The sequence below is a fragment of the Haliaeetus albicilla genome, chromosome 5 (genome assembly GCF_947461875.1).
Source record: "Haliaeetus albicilla chromosome 5, bHalAlb1.1, whole genome shotgun sequence".
NCBI classification, from domain to species: domain Eukaryota; kingdom Metazoa; phylum Chordata; class Aves; order Accipitriformes; family Accipitridae; genus Haliaeetus; species Haliaeetus albicilla.
Window position 1 is genome coordinate 6,442,256 of NC_091487.1, and position 22,323 is coordinate 6,464,578.

The 22,323-nt window shown below is 48.3% G+C and overlaps 2 protein-coding genes and 1 pseudogene across 2 annotated transcripts in view; 1 reads left to right on the forward strand and 2 right to left on the reverse strand.

The window, feature by feature from the left end:
* Nucleotides 1-516: 516 nt before the first annotated feature.
* Nucleotides 517-22,323, reverse strand: part of LOC104318720 (potassium channel subfamily K member 16) — a 110,193-nt gene continuing 88,386 nt past the window's right edge. The window contains exons 2-6 of the mRNA XM_069783176.1: nt 12,182-12,379; nt 9,251-9,371; nt 7,013-7,179; nt 5,263-5,431; nt 517-1,451 (exon numbers count right to left, since the gene is read on the reverse strand). Of these exons, the coding sequence (XP_069639277.1) occupies nt 1,135-1,451; nt 5,263-5,431; nt 7,013-7,179; nt 9,251-9,371; nt 12,182-12,379 (972 nt within the window). The 3' untranslated portion in view covers nt 517-1,134. The remainder of the gene's footprint in view (nt 1,452-5,262; nt 5,432-7,012; nt 7,180-9,250; nt 9,372-12,181; nt 12,380-22,323) is intronic.
* On the reverse strand, nt 17,871-20,290 carry LOC138685381 (inositol 1,4,5-trisphosphate receptor-interacting protein-like 1; annotated as a pseudogene).
* On the forward strand, nt 20,336-21,536 carry LOC138685309 (inositol 1,4,5-trisphosphate receptor-interacting protein-like 1). Its single transcript, XM_069782964.1, has one exon. It carries the CDS (start codon nt 20,459-20,461, stop codon nt 21,350-21,352), a length of 894 nt encoding a protein of 297 aa, XP_069639065.1. The 5' UTR covers nt 20,336-20,458; the 3' UTR covers nt 21,353-21,536.

Consider the following 22,323-nt stretch of genomic DNA (forward strand, 5'->3'; position numbering starts at 1 on the left):
GGACTGGACTGACTTTTAATGTAACCATATACACCCTTGGGACTTTTCACCTCCATGACTGTGTCTACCACAGCTGCTTTGCCAGCACTTCAGGGTAGGGTTTTCATGTACTCTTGACACACACAAGGCACCTGATGCATGGATTGAGCCTTTAAAGGCCAGGGTCTTCTCCCAGGGATGGCCTGCATGCCAGGCAGTACATCTGAAACACCATGCCCAAATTTGACATCCTTTTTTTACCTGGTTGAAGGTAAGGCTGCACTGTTTAGACAACACTTGCTCTTGGAAAGCTACCTTAGCACAACACAATAAAATCCTTTTAAAATGACTTTATAGCTCTTATGGAATACAAACATAGCAGCAAGGCTCTGATGTAGTGAGGGCTGCTCCATTCAAACCAGTCTCTGTTCTTATAAAGTGCTGACAGAATAAAATTATTATAAAATTTGAATTAAAGACATGGGTTTATATGTTCTTTATAAACACCATTAGAAAGGTTGTTCAAAGCCACAGAGATAAAAGGTGAAATTGCCTTTATTCATCTTAGTATAAAACAGGAAGAGGTAGAATTAATCATTTCTAACACACTAACCTTTTTCTAACCCTGTCCATTAGATGTTTCTAGTGTCTGAACTGAGCCCAGGTCTTGTCCTTTAAACATGTCTTTCAGATCATAATAGCTTATCCGATATGATGGCTCAAATCAGGCATCTGTTAAGTTATATACCCTTAATTCTTCTTCCAAAGGTGTTATGCAATGCCTCATAAAAGCTTGTGCATGTCAGTTCCTGGAAGAGACATGATTTCTTGCAAGCAGCAAAATCCAAATAGAACCAGCAAGCTCTACCGTGCCCCTCCTCTGCGTTTTTGCGGAAGCACTTTAAAAATGCCTTGCAAAACAAGTGCACTTTTCAGGTTGTTAGCACAACCTAGCTGCAAATTGAGGAGCAAATTTCTTACCATTAATTTTGGGCTTTGTGTAACTGTGAGTCCTGAGTTCTGAAAGGTCATATCTCAGCAAAAGGTAGTAGAAATTTTTTTCCATGGGAATTTCTTCAGAATAATTCACTAGCAACTCTCCAATGAAGAGTTCAATTCTCATATGTTATGGCAATAGTTTTGCTGTAAGAAAAATCATTTTTTTTCATTTTTTGTGTGTTCAGAATCTGCTTCTAATGACTCCATTTTTTCTGCATCCCCTCCAGCACGTGGTGGCAGTAGTTCTTCTTCTGGAATAAATTGAGCAGGCCAGTATCTTCTTTGTTGGCTTGCTTCATTGCCCTTACTCACCTTTCCAATTTGATGGAGATCCTTGACAATTATTTTTTCAGTATCTTCTAGTACTGTTGTCAATAAATTAAATAGGAGAGCAATCCAGGCAAGGCCGAAAAGAATCCAAATGGCCACCAGCGTTCGGTAGTAGGAAAAGTAAATCCTGTCAGGCTGTTTACCTGCAGATAAGGGGAGAGAAAGAAAAAAATTAACAAGTTAAAATTGCTTTGCCCGTGTAAAGTGGGCCAGCCTAATGGATTCATCAATGTATTTTACATTGAGTACTTTAAGGTGACTTTTCCATTGTAGTGGAGTCTCTCACCTCCCCAGCATTAGGTTAAGGTTGGGCAAGTCTCTTGTTGTTGCAATAAACGGATAGAGGCTAGCACAAACGTCAAAAAGATACGGCCTGTCAAAAAGATATACCGGGATTGAGATGAACTAGTAGCAGAGCGGGATATTTTTTTCCCCTTACAACATACCAGTTCCAATTCAACCTCTGCATCTACAGGTAAACGCAATTATGTGGGAAGTAGTGTAAAATTGTGTTGTATTACCTTGAAAATATTCCCAAACTCGCAGAGCACAGTGGGCCACTATAACCACACAACTATTACTACCTAGGTTATTGTAATTCTGTATACTTCTATAAAGTGTGATTATAAACTAATAAATATTTGCTTTAAATTATAGGTACCCTTGATCATACAAAGAGAGTAGTTGTAATTCCTACTTTACTTTTGAATGGCTTCGGGAGCTTCCTCCATTAAAAAACTAGGTGACTGATGAGGACTCACTGACACATGCCAAGAACACAACTTACTGTGTTGGCAACCAGTGGACTGAAGCTTATTTCATGCAGTCCAAACCTCTTAGCATCAGCCAGTATCGCACACCTGCTTCTCTGCATGGGTCATTTCATTTGTTTCTTCAGACGTCAGCAATCCACCACCAACATACAGAAAGCATTTTCTCCTGCTGCACTTAGTCCCACACAATGTTGTCATCATGATACAGCTGATATGGCCCTGGCATCTGCAGGAAAACTTGGTGATACTGCTTATTGAGTGCTATAAGTCACTGTCAAGGGTGACTCCACATAGTAGATAACACAGCAATGTGCCTGGATAGGGAGACCACAAACCTGGTGGATCATTTCCCCTTGTGAAGCTGCCCAGAAGGAGCCATGATGCTGGCAACTCTTTTCAAGTCCTGCAGTGCTCTGTACTTCACAGATCGATGTGCAGGATTTTTGTACTTTGTCATGCAAGAGCTCTGGAAATGGGGCAGGATTGGGCTGGTTTGTCCTCATGGATAGATATCCAACAGCTGTTTCTTTTTCTTCTGCTGGGGTTCACTTGGCAGAGGGGATTCCAGCCCTGCTAGAAAGCATCTCCTTTTGTGCTCTTATCTGCAGTTCATGATGTGGGGTTAGCAAAGCAACTAGTAATATCTTTGTATTGTTAACTCAAAACTGGACTTCAGCAGGGCATAAATTCAGTTTACAGCCCAAGGGGAGTTTCACCGTAGAAGTATCACCCATGGGTATGTGTACTACAAACAGTTAAATCCAGACTCTGCCATCTTCCTACGATGTCTCCCTACCCAAAACAGGCTTTATCTCATGCTTGAAGTGCAACAGCTACAAACCAGTTTTGAACTACTAAAATGCAAATAAAGTCAAACCTGTTCTGTTGCACTTGGCTAGCACAAATCCATTTGTCATCTGTACTCAATTCTAAATGCATAATACTCAGAGCAGTCATTGATTCTGCTTGTTTCATTGTGATGGTGTGAGGCATTAAACATGATCATTTTATCACCTTTGTTTAAGGCCAATTGAGATAAATCATAGAACCACAGAATGGTTTGGGTTGGAAGGGACCTTAAAGATCACCTAGTTCCAACCCCCCTGCCATGGGCAGGGACACCTTCCACTAGACCAGGTTGCTCAAAGCCCCATCCAACCTGGCCTTGAACACTTCCAGGGATGGGGCATCCACAACTTCTCCGGGCAGAACCTCTGTTCCAGTGCCTCACCACCCTCACAGTGAAGAACTTCTTCCTTACATCTAATCTAAATCTACCCTCTTTCAGTTTAAAGCCATTATTCCTTGTCCTATCAATAAATACTGCAGGGAGAAATACTTCAGCTCCAGTTAAGTCATCCTAAAGAAGATGAAATCACAAAGCCAGAAGGCCTATCTAATTGTTATTTTTTACTGTATTTGTAAAATAATATGGCTGCAGAGGAGGAAGGTGCTATGGAGGTAGTAGTTTTAAGGCTGTGACTTGCTGTCATTATTGTAAAACACACTTGTAATTTGGACAAGGGAAGAGAACGCACCAGTTTGATGTTCACTCTTTCTCCTGCATGACACCACCCACTTTGCACCTTCCTGTATTCCACATCACTGAAGTTTGAGGTGCTCAGTATCACACAGGCCAGGGTTATCAGTCCTGCAGATGGTTAGGAAAGAAATGCTTGTGCCCTGTTGTCCTCCATTGCAGTGACAAAGATTGGCCCTGGCTGGAGTGAGCAAAGAGGCCACTGTTGTGTAATACAGATTCCTTGCTGATGCCCGAGTTCTGTGTTGTGTTCACAGCAATACTGCCTAACCAGTGTTGGAGACAAAGAATCTTTGGATTATGTGAAAAGGGGAATTTCAGGGGACACTGGTTTCCTGTGCTTTGTAGCAAGAGGGAGCAGTTAGCTGGCTGGGATCACCTGGGGAAATGTGGCCTAATCAACTCATTGCCATTGCATGAATTAACCATCAGCTAGGCTACAAGATCATTGCAATCACTAAACTCATGCAAACAAGCAAGAAGTCAACTGGATCATCAAAGCACTACCCAGCCTCTTTAGCTGACTCAGAGAAATTAAGGTCAGCAGGGAACATCAGTGTCTGGAAAAGTTTGTGGGCTCCCTCTGCCAAAGTCCTGAGCCTGATGTAAGAAATCTTTCAAACACGCAGCAAGGCTGCCAGCCAGTCTCCAAGGCCCCTCTTGCATGTCTGCAAGGCTTGAGAGCCTAGGGTTTGACGTGTGGTGGATGTCTGTCCATCAGAAAGGGACATGAGGCTTCCAGATTCTCTGTAGGGACAGCACTGGTGCTCAAGTATTAGCTTCAGAGCTTCATTCTCATATCCCTACTGAAGAGAAGTTCAGGCTGGCAAGATGCTGGCCATCTTGCTGTAGAGAAATCTTTGATTTTTCCATGGAGTCCAGGTGTTTGATTGCTTCTTCTGTGGACACTGATTTGGCTCCTGGTCATCATTTTGGAGCTTCTGCAGAAGCTTATTCTATGGAGAATGTATTTTGGTCAGCAGATCCACAGAAGTGCTTTGGGAAGTACACTAGCATGCTGGAGCGTAGCTTAAACAGTCTGTCTTCAGGGGAAATCCTAAGCTCTGGCTTGTGAAGACAGAGAGCCCCCAGTGATGCATAGCAGACTAAAGAAGGCCACTTTTGCAGTGATTTATATGTTTAAGCCCCACTTCTCACAGAGTGAGTAGATTTCCCCACCTTCCCATGACTGGGATTTCCACCTTTCAGTCTGTTGTGTAAAATCTTGGCTTCTGCAATATGAGCACTTATTTCTTTACACTTTGAAACATAAGTCTTAGATGGCTAAAGCAGGGATACCTGTCTTACTTTGTATGACTGTTGCAAACTGTTCCCTTTTGGTATATGCAAATTCCTAGGCTCCTTGAATTCTCCCCTCACACTTCCCCTTCCCTCCCCAAAATACTTGGCTTCTCTGCAATCTGAAGCACCACATTTCATTATATTTAGACAACTTTGTCAGCACGCGCAATCCCAGAGAAATGCATATTTCCTCCAGAACTGTACAGGGCAAAGACTAGCCAACAACTCAGACAGAAGATTTGTCTCTGCAGTACATTGGTGGCCTATGCAGTCAACCCATGGTAATTACAGTCATAACCCTGGTGCTTTGCTGTGTCTCCTCCCTGAAATCAACCTTACCTACTACATAATCTCCAAAGCCAATGGTGCTGAGGGTGATAAATGCAAAGTAAATTCCTTCGCTGTAGGACCAGCCCTCTGTTATCTGGAAGAAGAGTGATGGCAAGCACAGAAAAACTAGGATCCCCGTTGCCAGGAAGAATAAAAGGGTCAGAAATTTGATCTTCTTCTGGAAAAGGAAGAAACCAATTAAATTATAATTATGATTTGACACACTAGCAGGCTATATATAGCGGTGGCTCTTCAAAATGCGTGGCTATCTAGGAATACCTACTAGGACTACAGGAACTGAAGGATTTGTATTTGAGTGCTCTTCCTCTAAAAGTACCGTAGCCTTGCTCTGAAGCAGAAGAAAGCCATGTATTATGAGTGTTGTATGGCCTCAGTAGCCCTGGGAGAAGTAGTCTTTTATCTGATTGTATCATCCTCCATTGACCATGAGTATAGGAGGAATTCCTATCCAATGACTTTTACTGGAGTCAGACTATTTCCACTTGTCAGCAGACTTGAATTTTAGTTTTTAGGTATTCAGGTGTGGCACCTAAAGAACATTCAAATTTGCCTGGGAAAATAGACTTAAAAAAAAAAATGACACCATTTCTGACAGTACTATCTCCAAGAGTCTTGACCGTTGACTTTATTACTCATTGCACCAGTGCCAGAAATTGGCTCCTATCCAGTGGATATCTTACTACAAGAAGACCTTTAACAAATGAGCTCCTGATGAAGAAGTGCCTGGACAGTGACTTTTGAATCATCCTACTTCCCAGCAGTCATGAAGAAGCCTTGACTGGAAAAAAAGGCTTGTTATATATTAAAATTTATTAGCCAGACACACATATAGTTTATGTATAGAATTTTATAAGTCCAGATTGTCTAGAAATTAATGGCAACTGTTGGATAATTTTTCACGCCTTCATGCATTGTGCATGTGCTTGAGTCTATATCTGATCAAGCCTTAGGTTCTATTTAAGTTCCCCAGACATGGGGAGAAATTTAGCAATTTGAACAGGGTTATCTGTAGCGTTCATACCTTGTCCTGAAAGAGAATTACAGTAGGAGACACAGAAAAGCTATTCTCACTTCCTCACTAGTGGTGAGAGAAGGGGAGGAGCTGCAAATAACTTGGGGTATAACCAGGCAAGACACATCTTTCTCTAGCCCTTTACAGGTGCCTCCTCACCTTTCAGCAATTGGGATCAAATGGACAACTTCAGCCTGATGTTTCCTTTCTGTCAAAGTCAAGGGAGGAGAGGGATTGAAGGACTGCATAATGAATAAGGAAGGGTGACACACTAGGCATTGAGTCAATATCCATTGAAACCCCTACAGCTCACCTGCTTTTTACAGCTTTTTGCAGCTCACCTGCTTTTTCCTGCCTCGAGATGCTTAATCATCTCTCTCTTTACTGGTTATAAAGGGAGACAGACACTTCCCTAGAGTGTTAGCTCCTGAGATAAGTGTCTAGAGAAGCAGGATGAGGCACCCACTCTCTCCATTGATTGCTGAAGGGGGCTGGATGTCTGCCATTTAGAGGGGTAGACAAAATGCTTCCCTTTCTCTGAATATATCCTCTATGGTTGCCTTGTCTGTTTAGCTCTGCAAGTGAAGAATGTCTCTTTCCCTCTCGTGGCACAATGTTTAACACAGCATGAGAACAAATATAATAGAGGATAATGCCAGCATATATCTTGAGAAAAAAACCTAGAAATGAGCATATAAATGTGCCTGAGTAAGTAAAACTAATTACCTTTCTCATTCCTTTTTCGTACAGGAATTTCCCCAGCTTTTTACACAGCAGTGAGAGCATCTTACCAACACGGTGCAGAAAAACAATATTCAGAGGGATTCCAAACAGAGCAAAAAAGACACAGAAGATCTGGCCCCCAGCAGTTTTAGGATGTAGCGTGCCATAACCTATGAAAAAACTGGGTCAGAGGAGATATTCCAGAGAACTGGAGCAGTCCACAGTCACATTCACACCTACCCCAGCCTGGCCTGCCTTTGACCCCAAAAGATGTGGCTAGGACTTCTCAGTTCACATGCACACTTTTTTCTCTGAAAAAGGCAGTAAGCAAAGTGATTTACCCTCCATGTTTTGGGAGATGCAGAGAGCGCTATGTGCTCCCAATCCAGCCTTAGTGGGAATGGAAGCACAATCTAAAAGCAGTTATGGAAAACATGCTCTGTCCTGTGACAAATACATGGGAAGACAGAAACCAGAAGTCTGGGGACCTGGAAGACATCAAGGCTGGAGTCCCAGGCTGTTTGTCATGTCAGAATCACATATAGCCATCTTCAGCTTCTTGTTGATCTGCCTGTGTGTTAATGACCTCCCTGGCTAACTGCCAGTAAGTTGGTATGTCCAGATACTGGCTCCAATCCTGGAGGTAGTGCAGTGTGCACTATAATAGATGGTGCTAATTACTCCAGACCTTACTGGTGGCTGATTTATTCAAGCCAGAGAGATATTTGTCTTAAAGTCCTACTAAAAGAGTATTTATCTAAGTAGTGGAACAACGGCTGCAGAACTCCAAACATGTCCTTTAATGGACTGGAGAATGTTCCTTTTAGATCCCATGAGGTACACCCCTGAGTGCAAGAGTCCTGTACTTTGTGTATGTCCTTACTCTGTCAGCGACCTTGAGAAAAGGCACTTTCCCAAGCATAGTTCATCTCAAGGCATTCATTACTTGGAAAATGCAATGTTTTCTTTGGGGGGAAAGACAAATAAAACAACTGAGTGATTTATTGGCTACTAGGCCCCCAAATGCTTGGGCTGTCTTGTGCTCCCTGTTGCAGAAATATTCCATTTTCATGACAAAACCTGGTGAAGATGGGTGGAAGTACCTGACGTACCTTCACAACAGACCTCTGCAGTGAAGCTGCAGAGAAACAGGCAAAGCTGTGCTTTTCCTGGGACAGCCTGTCTGCCTCGCTAGGGAAAGAAATTTGATGGGAAGTGACTGATTTGTTTGGCATAGAAATGCTGTAATTAAAAAAATAGAGTAATACAGGTGGTGGCAAGGAATGGATTGGCTAGTAGCAGGGTGCTGACAAACCAAGGAAGCTTTATCGATATGTGAATGTTGTTGTAACCATGGAACATTTGTCATTGATGTGATGGGTCAGAAGCCTTTCTTTCTTCTACAGTGGGAGGTCTCCACATGGGTCCATGCAACACCTACACACCTGCCATGATGCTGGGACACCACTGTGTCCCTTGTGACCTGTCACACTCATGGATCAGTGGAATAGTTGTGTCTAGGGTGTAGTGGGAGTAAGGCCTCAGCTTCACTCTGCAAAAACATAGATTTGACTTTCACTGCATGAAAGCAAATCATGAAAGCAGGAGCCAACAGTGTGGATTTTATGCTTAAATTTGGGAGGCCTGCACTTTTTTGAAGGCATATTTGAGAGAAACGGAGAGGCAGGTAGTGGCAGGCAGCCCCTGAAAAGGTCAGAACAGCTTGAAGCAGCAGTGTAAAAGTCTCAGCATTTGCCTTACCCCCTTCCCATTTTTTCCTCCTGGCATATTACTAATTCAGTATGTGCACTAATGGCTCAGCACAGGTTATTGAGACAGTGTCCATGCCCCAGCAGAGTTAATTTCTTTCCTACCATTCTTTTATGCTTTACAGCAGTCTCAGATTTAAAGCCTGTTTGACCCTAGAATAAAGACCAGGAAAGTGAAATTTATCTCCTACCCACAACTGGCAGCAGAGTGAACATTTTAACAGATGGCTCAAAAAGAAGAAACAAGTCAGAAATAATATGAAAGGCCACTGGTATTTCACAAGCCAAAATAATGCACAAAGAGCTGTGCAGTGGTGAAGTCTCAGGACCAAGTCCATTGCTGCTTACCATCCATGACGATAAAGGGCTGGAGATTTATCCTTGAAAGTATTATCCATTCAGGTCCTAATAACCAGATATAATAAGCATCACACACACAGAAACACACATAAATGGAAAGCATTAGACCTACCTATTGTGGAGACAACTGTGCCTGCAAAGAAGAAGGAGTTACTGAAATCCCAGTTGCTGTCTTCAGTCTGTGATTCATTTCCAACAGGGTATACTCCATTCTGAATGGCTTCAGTCAGGTTCTGGGAGGGAAAGCAAAGTTTGATATCAACATGGCTGGTTTTCTCAAGTGCTTGCTGCAAGAGTACTACAGATTTAGCCAACTACTGCTCCTTTCCTGTGAATACCGCTCACCTGTCCTCAGCAATACTCTGACACTATTCACACCTTTACCTCCAAGGTTGGGTAGCAGCCAGCTCATGTTTTTGAGTGTTAGTCCTTTGCCCTGTTTATGCTGACTGCTCTAGTGAGTGTTAGAACTTGTTTCTTTTAGCATGATCAAGGACTTTCTTTTAGGCTAAGTACTTTGGAAATAATGATCCTATAGATGACTAGGACATGGCAGAGCAAGATAGCCCACCGGCTTAAGTGATGAAGTGGCTGGTTGCTGGTTTTGACTTCGCCCTTGAGACAGCAGTGGTGGATCCAGGATCTGATCAATCACCTGTATTCAGGCACACTGAGCAGTGACTCTGATCCCTCCCAGAAGGGCATCAGTGAGTTATAGCAGGGTACGTGTGACTACACAGAGAATTTCATTTTAAGGCTGTATTCTGATTAGTGTCACAGATTTAAATTCAGAGAAAGTCCATTGCTTTGCAAAGCATTACACTTGGTGCGACCATGTGAGAGACTGAAAGAGTTAATGTCTCAAGCATTGTGGTGGAGCAAGTTCTGCATAGCAATGAACACTGAACCACAGGTGCACCAGGTATGGCCAAAGATCAAACAATGGTTATGCCTGCAGGGAAGGAGAAGTTACTCCCCAAAGGACCCCCAAGCCCACCGACCCGTTTCCCAAAGGTTCTGAAAGCACAAACTGCACATGACACCTAATCAGCCTAATGACTTTGAGTGCCTGCCCAAAGGAGGGGCAAGGAGATGGTAAAAGGACACAAACTGAAGCCCCATGCACGCACTCTCTGCAACTGGACCTCTAGGCTGGACCCAGGACCAGTGAAATCTTTCTTTTCTTTTCCTCTTTCTCTCTCTGTCTGTCTTTCTCTCTCCTTTTCCATAGTGCCTACACCTCATTGCTTTAGACATAAACCCGTTGATCAAGTCTGGGACTAGGAGCGGATCCAGCCACCGCCAGGCTTTTCTCTGAGAAGGAGTCTAGAAAGCAAGAGGGTCTGCTCTGAACCTTGTGACTCAACAGGAGGGCTCTCCTTCTTCCCTGAATTGATGTATATGGTTACTACGGGTTACACGGTTTACTGAGGTAGTTTCATGCCAATGCCTATTGAGAGAAACCCCACCACCATTATGCATGCCAAGTTCAGGCTGCTTCTGCCATGAATAAAATGTTTAACTGATCGTTTGGTGTCATCTCACCTTAATTTAGCCTGAGGGAATTCCAAACTCACCACGACCCCTCCCTGGTCTTTCCAGCTCAGGTCATGACAGACCACAATCAGAATTCAGCCTGACTTACACACTCTTCTCCAAACTGCATGAGTGAACACACATGCACATATTTATATTGAGGCCTTTGAGATGAGGCTAGATGAACATCTGTCAGAGATGGTTTGCCTTGAGTTGAGACTGCCGCAGAGGTTTGATGAGATGTTTCTCCTAAGCCCCTCCAGCCTTATCATCTGTCATGTCATGCATTTTCAGACTATTCCCTTCTTCCTTGGTTTTAACTCTAAGTAAGTGCTGCGTTGGTTTTTTTTTAAGTTAAAAAAAAAAAAAACCAAAAAACCCCAAGCAGTATCCAGCTGTCCCTGCCTTTAGCAAACAGAGAACATTGGACTGGACATCTGGAAGGCAGGCTGGTTTGTACAGAAACAGCCTAGATAAAATCCAGGGCTCAGCCCTGCCAGAGGCAAGACACAAGCTGGAATAAACTGCACCAGAAAAGTCTTCCCCCTGCCCCTTCCTCCCTCACTATATTTTTTGCTGCTGTCCCAGAAAATCAAAGCTAACAGAAATCATTCCACAGCCCTTGCACAAAGATTTCATTTTCTTGAAAAGTTCCTCCTTTTTTTCTCCTTCCCTACCTGCCAAAAAAATTCAAGATGATGAGGGTGCATGCGTATGTGATGAGGGTGCATGCATATGTGAACTGAGGGCTGGATTGCTGGTTGTTTATCAGAAATACCAGCTCTTCCCCTCCCTTCCTCATCATGTGAACTGGCCCGTTAAGAGCTTCATTAGTTTCCCATGTGGAGATGCTTACAGCAAGGCTATTTGCCCTCCCCATTTTCTTCTGCACTGTAGCAGATAGAGCTAGGAAATATCGCAGATGAAGAGACACCCATACTCATTCTCAGCTTCCTGTGCTGTGACCAGAAACACCTTTCCCTTGGCCAGGCTACCTGTTTCACTTCTACAGCATCTTCAAAAAGTAAACCCTGACTATGCCACCTTCCTTGTAGTGATTTGAGCTTCTTTTTTTTCACCCAACAGATTACTTCAGATGTTGCTGTATTGTTGCTTTGTGCTATCTATGACGCTGTTGTAAGTGGCCACCACACCCATTCATTTCAGACAACCTCATTTTTACTGCCGTGCCATCCATTGTAGATGAGCACAGCCCTACTGAAAGTCCAATTAGCAGGAGGCAAGACCCCACAAAGTCCAGACATCTTGGGATGGGGACTGTTAATAGTTAACACACAAGGTTTTGTCAAGTTACACAAGCTGTATTTACCATCAGTGTGACCTGCCTGCTCAGACCAGAGAGTGAGCTTGGGGTTTGCTAAAATCATCCAAATGATCAAATCAGTAGGAAAGCAGTGAAAGCTATCTCTGTAGCAAGGCTGAGTAGGAAACAACATCTCACAGGGAAACAGGAGAGAGAAAGGGCTTCTGCAGGACTGGGACTTACCTTCATAAACTGCTCCATCTCCGCCACCGTGAGGTGGGTGAAGCTCTGCAGAAAAGCTTCCTTCATCTGGGCAGCTGCTATTTTCTCCTGCTTCTCAGCAGTCCTCTCCAGTGCCTGGAACACAGCTGCACCCACCAGCAGGTAGACGAAGTAGCCGGCCACCAGCAAACCCGTCTGCAGCTTGCCACTGCACATGGCCTTCAGTGGGACACAGCAAGGGATAGGGAAATGAAAGGTGGTGACTGGTAAATCCCTCGCACTCCTGGGAAGCTTCCCCCAGGCAGGAAGAGCCCTCCCAGCTCCAGTTTCCACTGAGATCCTGTGCTGACAGGGACAGCGAGATGTCAAATACGTTCATGGGGAAGTTGGGAAAACCCCCAAACACCAACGCCCCTCCCACCCCCAAACTTTCCACTCTCGGGGTTGCATGCTGTTTAGGGATTTCCTCTTGTCTGTGAAACTCTGCCTTGCTGAGTTCTCAGGAAAAGCGGGTCAGGATGTGAGGAGCTGGCAGGTGGCCATCTCTGCTCAAGAGGCTCTGGGGACAGGTGAGGATAGCCTGCAAAGGGCCCACAGGGGAGTTTGCTCGGAAAAACATTATTTTCCCTCCTCTGCCTCCTGCAAACTCTTGAGAACTGGACTCCAGAGCAAGCCCTGATGACCCCAGAAGACCCTTCTTGCCCTGTGCTCAGGCACAGCTTCAGGAAAACACAGTGGGGCTGCTCTAATGGGCTTTGCTTGTCTGCTTGCAGTGCAGGGCAGGGTCATGCAGCCCGGCACGGCTACAACAGCTCGTAGCAAAACCTTGGACATAGAGGCAAATGGCTGCAGGTTGCATATGTACCAGGCCTGGACATGTTCTTCTGCCAACGTTTCCTATGCAGTGTATATGACAGAGGACATTACAGTGTTGCTGGGTGCACAATTAGATGGATTAAAAAATGGTTATGCCATCAGATTCATAGAATCATTTAGGTTGGAAGAGACCCTTAAGGTCATCGAGTCCAACCACAAACCTCATACTGCCAACTCCACCACTAAACCATGTCCCTAAGCACCATGTCTACACATTTTTTAAATACCTCAAGGCATGGTGACACAACCACTTCCCTGGGCAGCCTGTTCCAGTGCTTGATAACCTTTTCAATAAAGAAATTTTTCCTAATATTCAATCTAAACCTCCCTAGAATAACTTGAGGCCATTTCCTTTCATCCTATCACTTGGTACTTGAGAAAAGAGAGTGACCCCCACCTCACTACAGCCTCCTTTCTGGTAGTTGTAGAGAGTGATAAGGTCTCCCCTCCTCAGCCTCCTGTTCTCCAGACTAACCAACCCCAGTTCCCTCAGGTGCTGCTCATAAGACTTGTTCTCTAGACCCTTCACCAGCTTCACTGCTCTTCTTTGGACATACTCCAGCTCCTCAACGTCTTTCCTCTGGTGAGGGGCCAAAGTAAATAGAGCCTAGGAATTCATTAAGACATGCAGACCCTTGGGGTCATCCACTGCTCCTGCCACTGACAGACAGGCAGGGCATGTGTTGTGGGTTAACTTTGGCGGGCAGATAAGCACCACACAGTTACTCACTCACTTCTCACCCCACCCGCATGGGACAGGGGAAGAGGAAAGGAAAAATAAAACCAAGGAAACTTGGGGGTCAAGATAAAACAGACAAAAAAACCCCAAACAATGGAAACTGTTTAGTAAGTGAAGGATAAGTGGGAGAGGGAAGAAAACAAAACAAAACAAGTGATGCAAAAGCAATCACTCACCACTTTCTGTGGATAGACAAGTGCTCAGCCAGCTCCCAAGCAAAAGATGGCTAATTCCCCTAAAGCCCCCTCTTTTCCCTTTTATTGCTGAGCATGACATTATATGGTATGGAATATCTCTTTGGTTAGTTCAGATAATCTGCCTGGTTCTGTCCACTCCCAGCATATTACGTACCCCCCAATCTATTCACTAGGGTGGCAGAGTGAGAAACAGAGAAAGCCTTGATGCTGTGCAAACACTGTTCAGCAAAAGCTAGAACATTAATGCGTTACCAGTACTGTTTTGGTCAAAAATCTAAAACACAGCAGCATATGAGCTGCTATGAAGAAAATTAACTCTTTCCTAGCCAGGCCCAGTACAGCATGTCTGATGAAAACACTGTGCCAACCTCTTGGTATGCCCTAAAAATCTGAAAAGAACCTCAAAACCTACAGGTTTGATCCTAAAGGGTGTACAGGCTGACAGACCTCTAACATTCCCAGGGATTTTGCCTGGATCATATCTCTGGACCCCAGCAAACAAAGCATCTGTGTACTGATTCCAATGGGACTTCTCTATAATGAAGGCTTTTATGACAACACAGGAACACAGGATAACTCAGGTGGGAAGAGACTTCAGGAGGTTTCTAATCCAACTTCTTGCTCAAAGCAAGATCAGCTCTGAGGTCAGACCAGATTCCTCAGGGTTTTATCCAGCTAGGTTTTAGAAAACCTCCAAGGATGCAATTGTGCAGCCTCTCAAACCCTCAGGTTCTTTTCCATAGAGGTGATCCCCAATTAGTCAGTCCTCAAACTGTATCCTTGCAAGGCATTCCACTTTCCTAGGGGCATGACTCTGCATTGGTCCTTGTTGAATTTCATAAAGTTACTGTTGGCGCATTCCTCCAGTCGTAGCAGGTGACAAGCCCTGCCTGCAAGCACATTGCCTGGTCCTCTCAATTTGCTGCTACCTGCAATTTTGATGAGAGTGAATTCCATCACCTCCTCCAGGTCACTGATAAAGATGTTTAACAGGACAGACCTCAGGACAGACCCCAGGACAGACCCCTGTAGTACTCTACTACACTAGAAAAAGTATAACCAATTAACCAGTAATCTCTGAATATCTTTAATATTTTTATCAATGATCTGGATGAGGGGATCAAGTGTCTGCTCAGTAAGTTTGCAGATGATGCCAAGTTGGGCGGGAGTGTTGATCTGCTTGAGGGTAGAAAGGCTCGACAGAGGGATCTGGACAGGCTGGATCAATGGCCTGAGGCCAAGTGTATGGGATTCAACAAGGCCAAGTGCCGGGTCCTGCGCTTGGGTTTTAACAGCCCCACGCAATGCTATAGGCTTGGGGAAGAGTGGCTGGAAAGCTGCCTGGCGGAAAAGGACCTGGGGGTGTCGGCTGACGGCTGGCAGTGTGCCCAGGTGGCCCAGAAGGCCAGGAGCATCCTGGCTTGTATCAGAAATAGTGTGGCCAGCAGGACTAGGGAAGTGATTCCCCCCACCCCGGACTCGGCACTGGTGAGACCGCACCACAAATAGCGTGTTTGTCTTGGGCCCCTCACCAGAGGAAAGACGTTGAGGTGCTGGAGCATGTCCAAAGAAGAGACATGTAAAAGACATGTAAACATAGTGCTTTGGGACATGGTTTAGTGGTGGAGTTGGAATGTTAGGTTAACAGTTGGACTCGATGATCTCAAACGTTTTTTCCAACCTAAATGATTCTATAATTCTGTGTTACCTACAGTAATGTAGGCTCTACTGATTTCAGAAGAATGCTTCCCATGCATTGGGAACTCACTTATGTAAGTGTCAGAGCTTGTTCCCATGAGCTTCAATGAGAATTTGGCTGCCATTGAGAAGAATTTGTAGGGTGGGAGAGCAAAGTCGTCGAATGAAGGTATTGACTTTGGAACAGATACCAGACAGATTGGAGCTTGGCTGTACCATGGACATTCTTAACACTCAGAGTAACTTGCTTGACCTTAGATTTTTCAGCATTTTCATTTGCTTTGTGCACAATTTCTTTGTTATTTCAGCAGATGCACTGCTTTAATCGTGAGAAAACAGTGAAGCAAATCAGCCTTTGAAGAAGCATTTAAAATGTGCCACCTATTCTGCTCTTCAAGCTTTTATGTTTTTATTGAGTTTGATAATACAAGAAAAGGCAGAGACTCTGGAATTAGCTTTGCAGAACTGGTGTAAACAAGAAGTGGCAAACGGCTTCACTCTGTCAAGTGCAGGTTGTCCTTTCACACATAAATCTGTTTGACCTCAGAGGAAAACAGGAAAACTATGAATGAAGGTAAGTAGCTTTGCATACGCTTACAAGTTTAAAGATTTTCTTTAGAGTTACTGGAAAAGGGTTTGTAGAAACAGGATGTGTCATGCTTCCTCTCACTTCTTTTGAAGCTACAGGGTGTCGAAGGTGTGTTTCTTCCTCACATTTAAACTATTTCTATACAGATAATGGCACCTATGGCTTCACTGTTTTGTGTCTCTCAGACTCCCAGCCCCTGTAAGACAAGAGAAATCCCTTTACACGTACAAATATATGTACATGGTTGAAAAACTCCAAATTCTGGCAGTGACGCTAGCCTCGGAGCCAGGTGCCGATACGCTGCGTCCGCCTGTGTGTTTCGATGTCATTCCCTCCAGCTGGGAGGACAGAGGAGAATACTACCTGTGCTCCTGACCCCTCTACCAATCTGCCCGAGGCCCTCAAGTCTCTTTTGCTCGCCCTTGGAATTCTCATCACGACTTCCTTGGTACCCACACGAAAAAGCAAAAGCGGCTAACAGTGAGGGCCGTACAAGGCTCACGAGTTTCCCGGGAACGCCTTCAACCCGAGCCGCAGGGAGGCAGGCGGCTTCCCAAAAAGGCAGGTCTGGTCGGCAGACCGGGGCAGGAGTGAATGAATTCTTTACGTTGCTTTGCCTGGGCGTGTAGCTCGTGCTCTACCTACTGAACTGTCCTCTCTCAACCCGCAAGCTTTCCCACTTTTACCCTTCAGATTCTCTCCACCGTGCCACTGCGGGCAAGGCACTGAGGAGCTGCGTGATGATGCCAAGCTGCCTGCTGGCATTAACCCGCAGCACCTGGGAAGCCAAAGCCCAGTGAATCACTGAGACCAGAGCCCACTGCACCAGCTCTTCTGCAAGATGCTCCCCGACGCTGTGGCAGCTGAGCTGTCAGCACCCTATGCCCGCATTCCCCGACCCAGAGACGCACGGACACTCACGGACACGGCCTTTGTCCAAACAAGAGATTTATTGACACCTTTGCGCACGGTGGATCTCCCGGAGGGAATGGACTCTCTCAGAGAGGGAGGGCGGTCGCTGTCCGCGTGGTAACAGGCATCTCTGTCGCAAGGCTCCTTGCAATGGCCCCGTCGGCTGCATCGGGTCCCACTCCGCAGCGTGTGCTTTTGCTGTGTAGGAAAGCTGGGGCAGCGATTGCCACTGCCAAATGAGGAGCGTGTTCTCCGTGTCCAGCGTGCTCAGTTCCGCAGCACCAGCTCCTCAGGAAGCGTCTAGCATGGGTGCTTTCTCTGTCCAGACTGCAGTCTGAGGCACACAGAGGCACATCAGCGCTGCCTTGTGCTTGGTCCCCGCACAGCTGGAGCTGCCAGGAAGAATTTCTGGGCCCATGTGAAATCGCCACCATGGCCGCGACTGTGAGGGGAAAGGACGATGAACGTCGGCTTTGTAGCCGCTGTAGTCACCACTATCTGCCGCGCTGGGGAGACTGCCTAGAGGAGAACGCTGACAGTCTTGACAGAGGGCTGCTTTACAGGGTTTTCCCTTTACTTTCTGTGTCCCGCATTCTTCCCTCTTTTTCCCTGCGGTATGAGGTGGTAGTCTGGTATGAGGTGGTAGTCTGCCATCAGCTGTGAGTCCCGCAAACACAGCTCTGTGCGTGAAGATCTCTTTCAGTGTCCGTAGAACAGCAGTCTTGTGAGCCGTTCTTGCAGATGCCTATACTCAAGCATTGCCTCGTCGTGGGCGGCCGGATCCTGTACCAGGTGCTGGAAGAGGTTGAGTGGTTCGGCCGTTTGGAAGGCTGGGGGCAAGACTATCTCCTCAGGCACCCTCTCGTTGCCGAAGAAGAAGTGGTCGAGGCGTTTCTCCTCCAGGCAGCGGTGCAGGTATTGCATGATATCCTCCATCCGCTGCACGAAATGCCTCCTGCGCCAGCCTGACAGGGGTATGGTGGTCAGGAGGTGCATCACAACTGTCTTCAGGGTATAGGTGGAAAAGCCTATGCCCACCAGGATGCGGGCGCAGGCCTGCAGGCATCTGAGGTGGAAGCTGTCATGCGGGACCTGCCTGGCCATATGCCTGAAGAACTTCGCCTCTGCCACAGCGTAGCTCTCTGGCCACGTTGTGCTTGGGGTGAAGATGGCCTCTGTATTCTGGCTGCTCACGAAGATGTCCGAATTGCCTTGCTGCACCCCAAACATCATCTCAATAATGTGGGTTTTGTTGTTGCGTTCTGTCACCTGGAATTTGCAGGAGCGACTGGAGGGCAGCATGGTCAGACGCCATGTGGATGACTGAGGCAAAGCCACCCAGGCTGCTTTCACCAGTTGATAGAACCAGCGGGCAGTTTTCTGCACATCTAGGTAGGAGCCAGTGCAGAGGGTGTGTAGGAGGCTGGGACCCTGATCCCTCCTAAGCTCCTCCTCGGGGTGGTGCAGGAAGCACAGCATCTCTCCTGCCAGCTGCTCCCTCGTGCAGGTGCACTCCAGCTCCACGCGGACGCAGAAGTTCCTCGCTGGCGTCTCCCCCCTGTTGCCCAACTCCAGGTGGAAGGCGTGCCCATGGGGGGGCTTCAGGGGCACGAGCAGGCGGTAGATGATGTCTTCCTCGCGGGGACTCCAACCTTCGAAGGCGCTGCCCACCCCGATGGCGGGTTGCAGCACTGGGTAGAAACTATTTGACAAGATTTCTCTGAAGACAAGGATGAAGTTGTCAACGATGTCCTTCACCACCTGATAGTCCATGGCTAGGTTTTGAACTGGCCACTGTATGTGCTCCTCAAAATACCTTCCCAGATCATTATCACTGTCACTGTCGTCTTCTTCTGCCTCCTCTTCCACCTGCTCCCTGTCACTGCTAGAGCTCTCCTCGTCACTGCTGCTGTCCACCTCATGGCTCCTTTTCCTGAGCCACCAGCAGAGCCCGAAGAGCAGGAGCAGGACTCCAGCAACGGCCCAGAACTGCCACTGCTGCAAGGCAGCAAAGAGCAGGGCTCCCCAGGCAAAGCCGCTCTGCTCCTGGGTCCTCTGCTCCAGCTCCTGCGTCCCCTGCTCCAGCTCCTGCAGCATCCGAGTCATCTTCCGGCTGAGATACCACCCACGCAGCCGCATGCGCTCGCGTGTGGCCTCATCCAGCTCATCGTGGACCACATGAGCATTCCAGAGGATGCTTTGCACAACCAGAAGAATTGTGAAGAATTGTATCACAGCCATGGCCTGCAGGAGGAGGGAGAGAAGGGGTTCAGTGGGGCTGGGAGGGAGGGAGCTGGTGTCGGGGGCAGCAGGGCCGGGAGCCGCAGGGAGCTGGGGGCAGGTAGGAGAGGGGGCGAGGCAGCTGGGAGGCAGCAAGGCCTGCGCCCAGCCCCGGTGGCGGCGGCACCGTGCCCTGCTCGAGGTGCTCCCGCCAGCGGCTGGGCCCTCGGTGCAGGCCGAGAACCCACCCCCCCGGGGGCCCGCGTTTCTGCCCCGGCCCTCGTCCAGCCCAGCCTCCCCCCGCCTGCGCACTCACCGCTCGCCCAGGCTGTACTGGGGCAGCGCTGCCGGCTGGTGCCTTTTATACCCCCCCCCCATTGTGACTCGGCCCCTCTGATGTCATAGGGGCCAGAGCGCATCACAGGCACGCCCGCCGGCGTTTGCACATACTCTCATCCTAGGATACATATTTGAGGTTGCCCAGTGCGGAGTCAGGGGTTGGACTCGATGACCCTCGGGGGTCCCTTCCAACTCAGGACGTTCCGTGATTGATTGTGAGATTGCCGTCGGCAGGCAGACGGCAAGCGATCCGAAATGAAGCAGCACGCAAGCTCCCGTGAAGAAAACGAACTCGAGCCCAGCCTTCACCAGTCCTCCAGGGCAGCCGGGAGTCGCTGAGCCGGGGTGAGGCCGAAGGCCGGGGCTGGCCGGCGGGCGTGCCTGTGATGCGCTCCGGCACCTGTGACATCAGAGGGGCCGAGTCACAATGGGGGGGGGTATAAAAGGCACCAGCCGGCAGCGCTGCCCCAGTACAGCCTGGGCGAGCGGTGAGTGCGCAGGCGGGGGGAGGCTGGGCTGGACGAGGGCCGGGGCAGAAACGCGGGCCCCCGGGGGGGTGGGTTCTCGGCCTCCACCGGGGCTGGGCGCAGGCCTTGCTGCCTCCCAGCTGCCTCGCCCCCTCTCCTACCTGCCCCCAGCTCCCTGCGGCTCCCGGCCCTGCTCCCCCCGACGCCAGCTCCCTCCCTCCCAGCCCCACTGAACCCCTTCTCTCCCTCCTCCTGCAGGCCATGGCTGCCAGACAATTCTTCGGCCTGGTTGTGCAAAGCATCATCCGGAATGCTCTGCAGGAGCTGGAGCAGAGCGGCTTTGCCTGGGGAGCCCTGCTCTTTGCTGCCTTGGAGCAGTGGCAGTTCCCGGCTGTTGCTCGAGTCCTGCTCCTGCTCTTCGGGCTCTGCTGGTGGCTCAGGAAAAGGAGCCGTCAGCCAGCCAGCAGTAGCAAGGAGGCGGCTAAGGAGGAGGAAGAAGTAAATTCCTGTGTTGCAGTGGATGTGGGCAGAATTTCGCTCAAGCGCCTCCTGGACCTGCCAGAATCGTTCATGATGGTGGATAAGATGGTGGATGAACTTCTCCGTATGTGCCAAACGCTTTCCAGGAATAGTTTTATGCCGCGACTGAAGCCAGCTGTCGTTTTGAGAAGCGCCTTAGAAGGTTGGAGTCTCTGTAAGGATGATGCTGCCTACAACCTGCTCGTGCCCCTGAACCCGCCCCGTGGGCACTCCTTCCACCTGGAGTTGGGCAACAGGGGGGAGAGTCCAGCGAGGAACTCCAGGGTCCGCGTGGAGCTGGAGTGCACCTGCACGAGGGAGCAGCTGGTGGAGGACATGCTGTGCTTCCTGCACCACCCCGAGGAGAAGCTGAGGAAAAATCAGAGTCCCAGCCTCCTAGGCACCCTCTGCACCGGCCCCTACCTAGACATGGAGAAAACCACCCGCTGGTTCCAGTTCTTGGTAAAAGCATCCTGGAAGCTTTTGCCTCAGTCGAGACACCACCGCTTAACCGTGCTGCCCTCCAGGCGCTCCTGCAAGCTCCGGCTGACGAACGCTTCCAATAGTCCCCTGCTGATTGTGATGACATTTGTGGTGCAGCAAGATGGCTTGGACACCTTGCTGAGCGTCGAGTAGGCAGAGACCAGCGTTACCAGCAGCAGGACGTGGCCGGAGAGTCCATTCCCTCCGGGAGATCCACCGTGCGCAAAGGTGTCAATAAATCTCTTGTTTGGACAAAGGCCGTGTCCGTGAGTGTCCGTGCGTCTCTGGGTCGGGGAATGCGGGCATAGGGTGCTGACAGCTCAGCTGCCACGGCGTCGGGGAGCATCTTGCAGAAGAGCTGGTGCAGTGGGCTCTGGTCTCAGTGATTCACTGGGCTTTGGCTTCCCAGGTGCTGCGGGTTAATGCCAGCAGGCAGCTTGGCATCATCACGCAGCTCCTCAGTGCCTTGCCCGCAGTGGCACGGTGGAGAGAATCTGAAGGGTAAAAGTGGGAAAGCTTGCGGGTTGAGAGAGGACAGTTCAGTAGGTAGAGCACGAGCTACACGCCCAGGCAAAGCAACGTAAAGAATTCATTCACTCCTGCCCCGGTCTGCCGACCAGACCTGCCTTTTTGGGAAGCCGCCTGCCTCCCTGCGGCTCGGGTTGAAGGCGTTCCCGGGAAACTCGTGAGCCTTGTACGGCCCTCACTGTTAGCCGCTTTTGCTTTTTCGTGTGGGTACCAAGGAAGTCGTGATGAGAATTCCAAGGGCGAGCAAAAGAGACTTGAGGGCCTCGGGCAGATTGGTAGAGGGGTCAGGAGCACAGGTAGTATTCTCCTCTGTCCTCCCAGCTGGAGGGAATGACATCGAAACACACAGGCGGACGCAGCGTATCGGCACCTGGCTCCGAGGCTAGCGTCACTGCCAGAATTTGGAGTTTTTCAACCATGGGATGGTCTACGCGACACCAGGCCTGCTGGGGCCTGACAAGATTCCCCCATTCTCAAGGGGGGAAAAGTATTTTTGCTCACGAGCGAGCGGGGCTGACTGAAAGAGCTTTAAACTAGGTTTGGAGGGGGGAAGGGGTAAAATCAGTCCTGCTAGTGATAAGCTAGGGATGGCGCGA

What these genes read in the sequence shown, in the direction of transcription:
- LOC138685309 (XM_069782964.1), top strand. Translation starts at nt 20,459, where the DNA reads ATGGCTGCCAGACAATTCTTCGGCCTGGTTGTGCAAAGCATCATCCGG.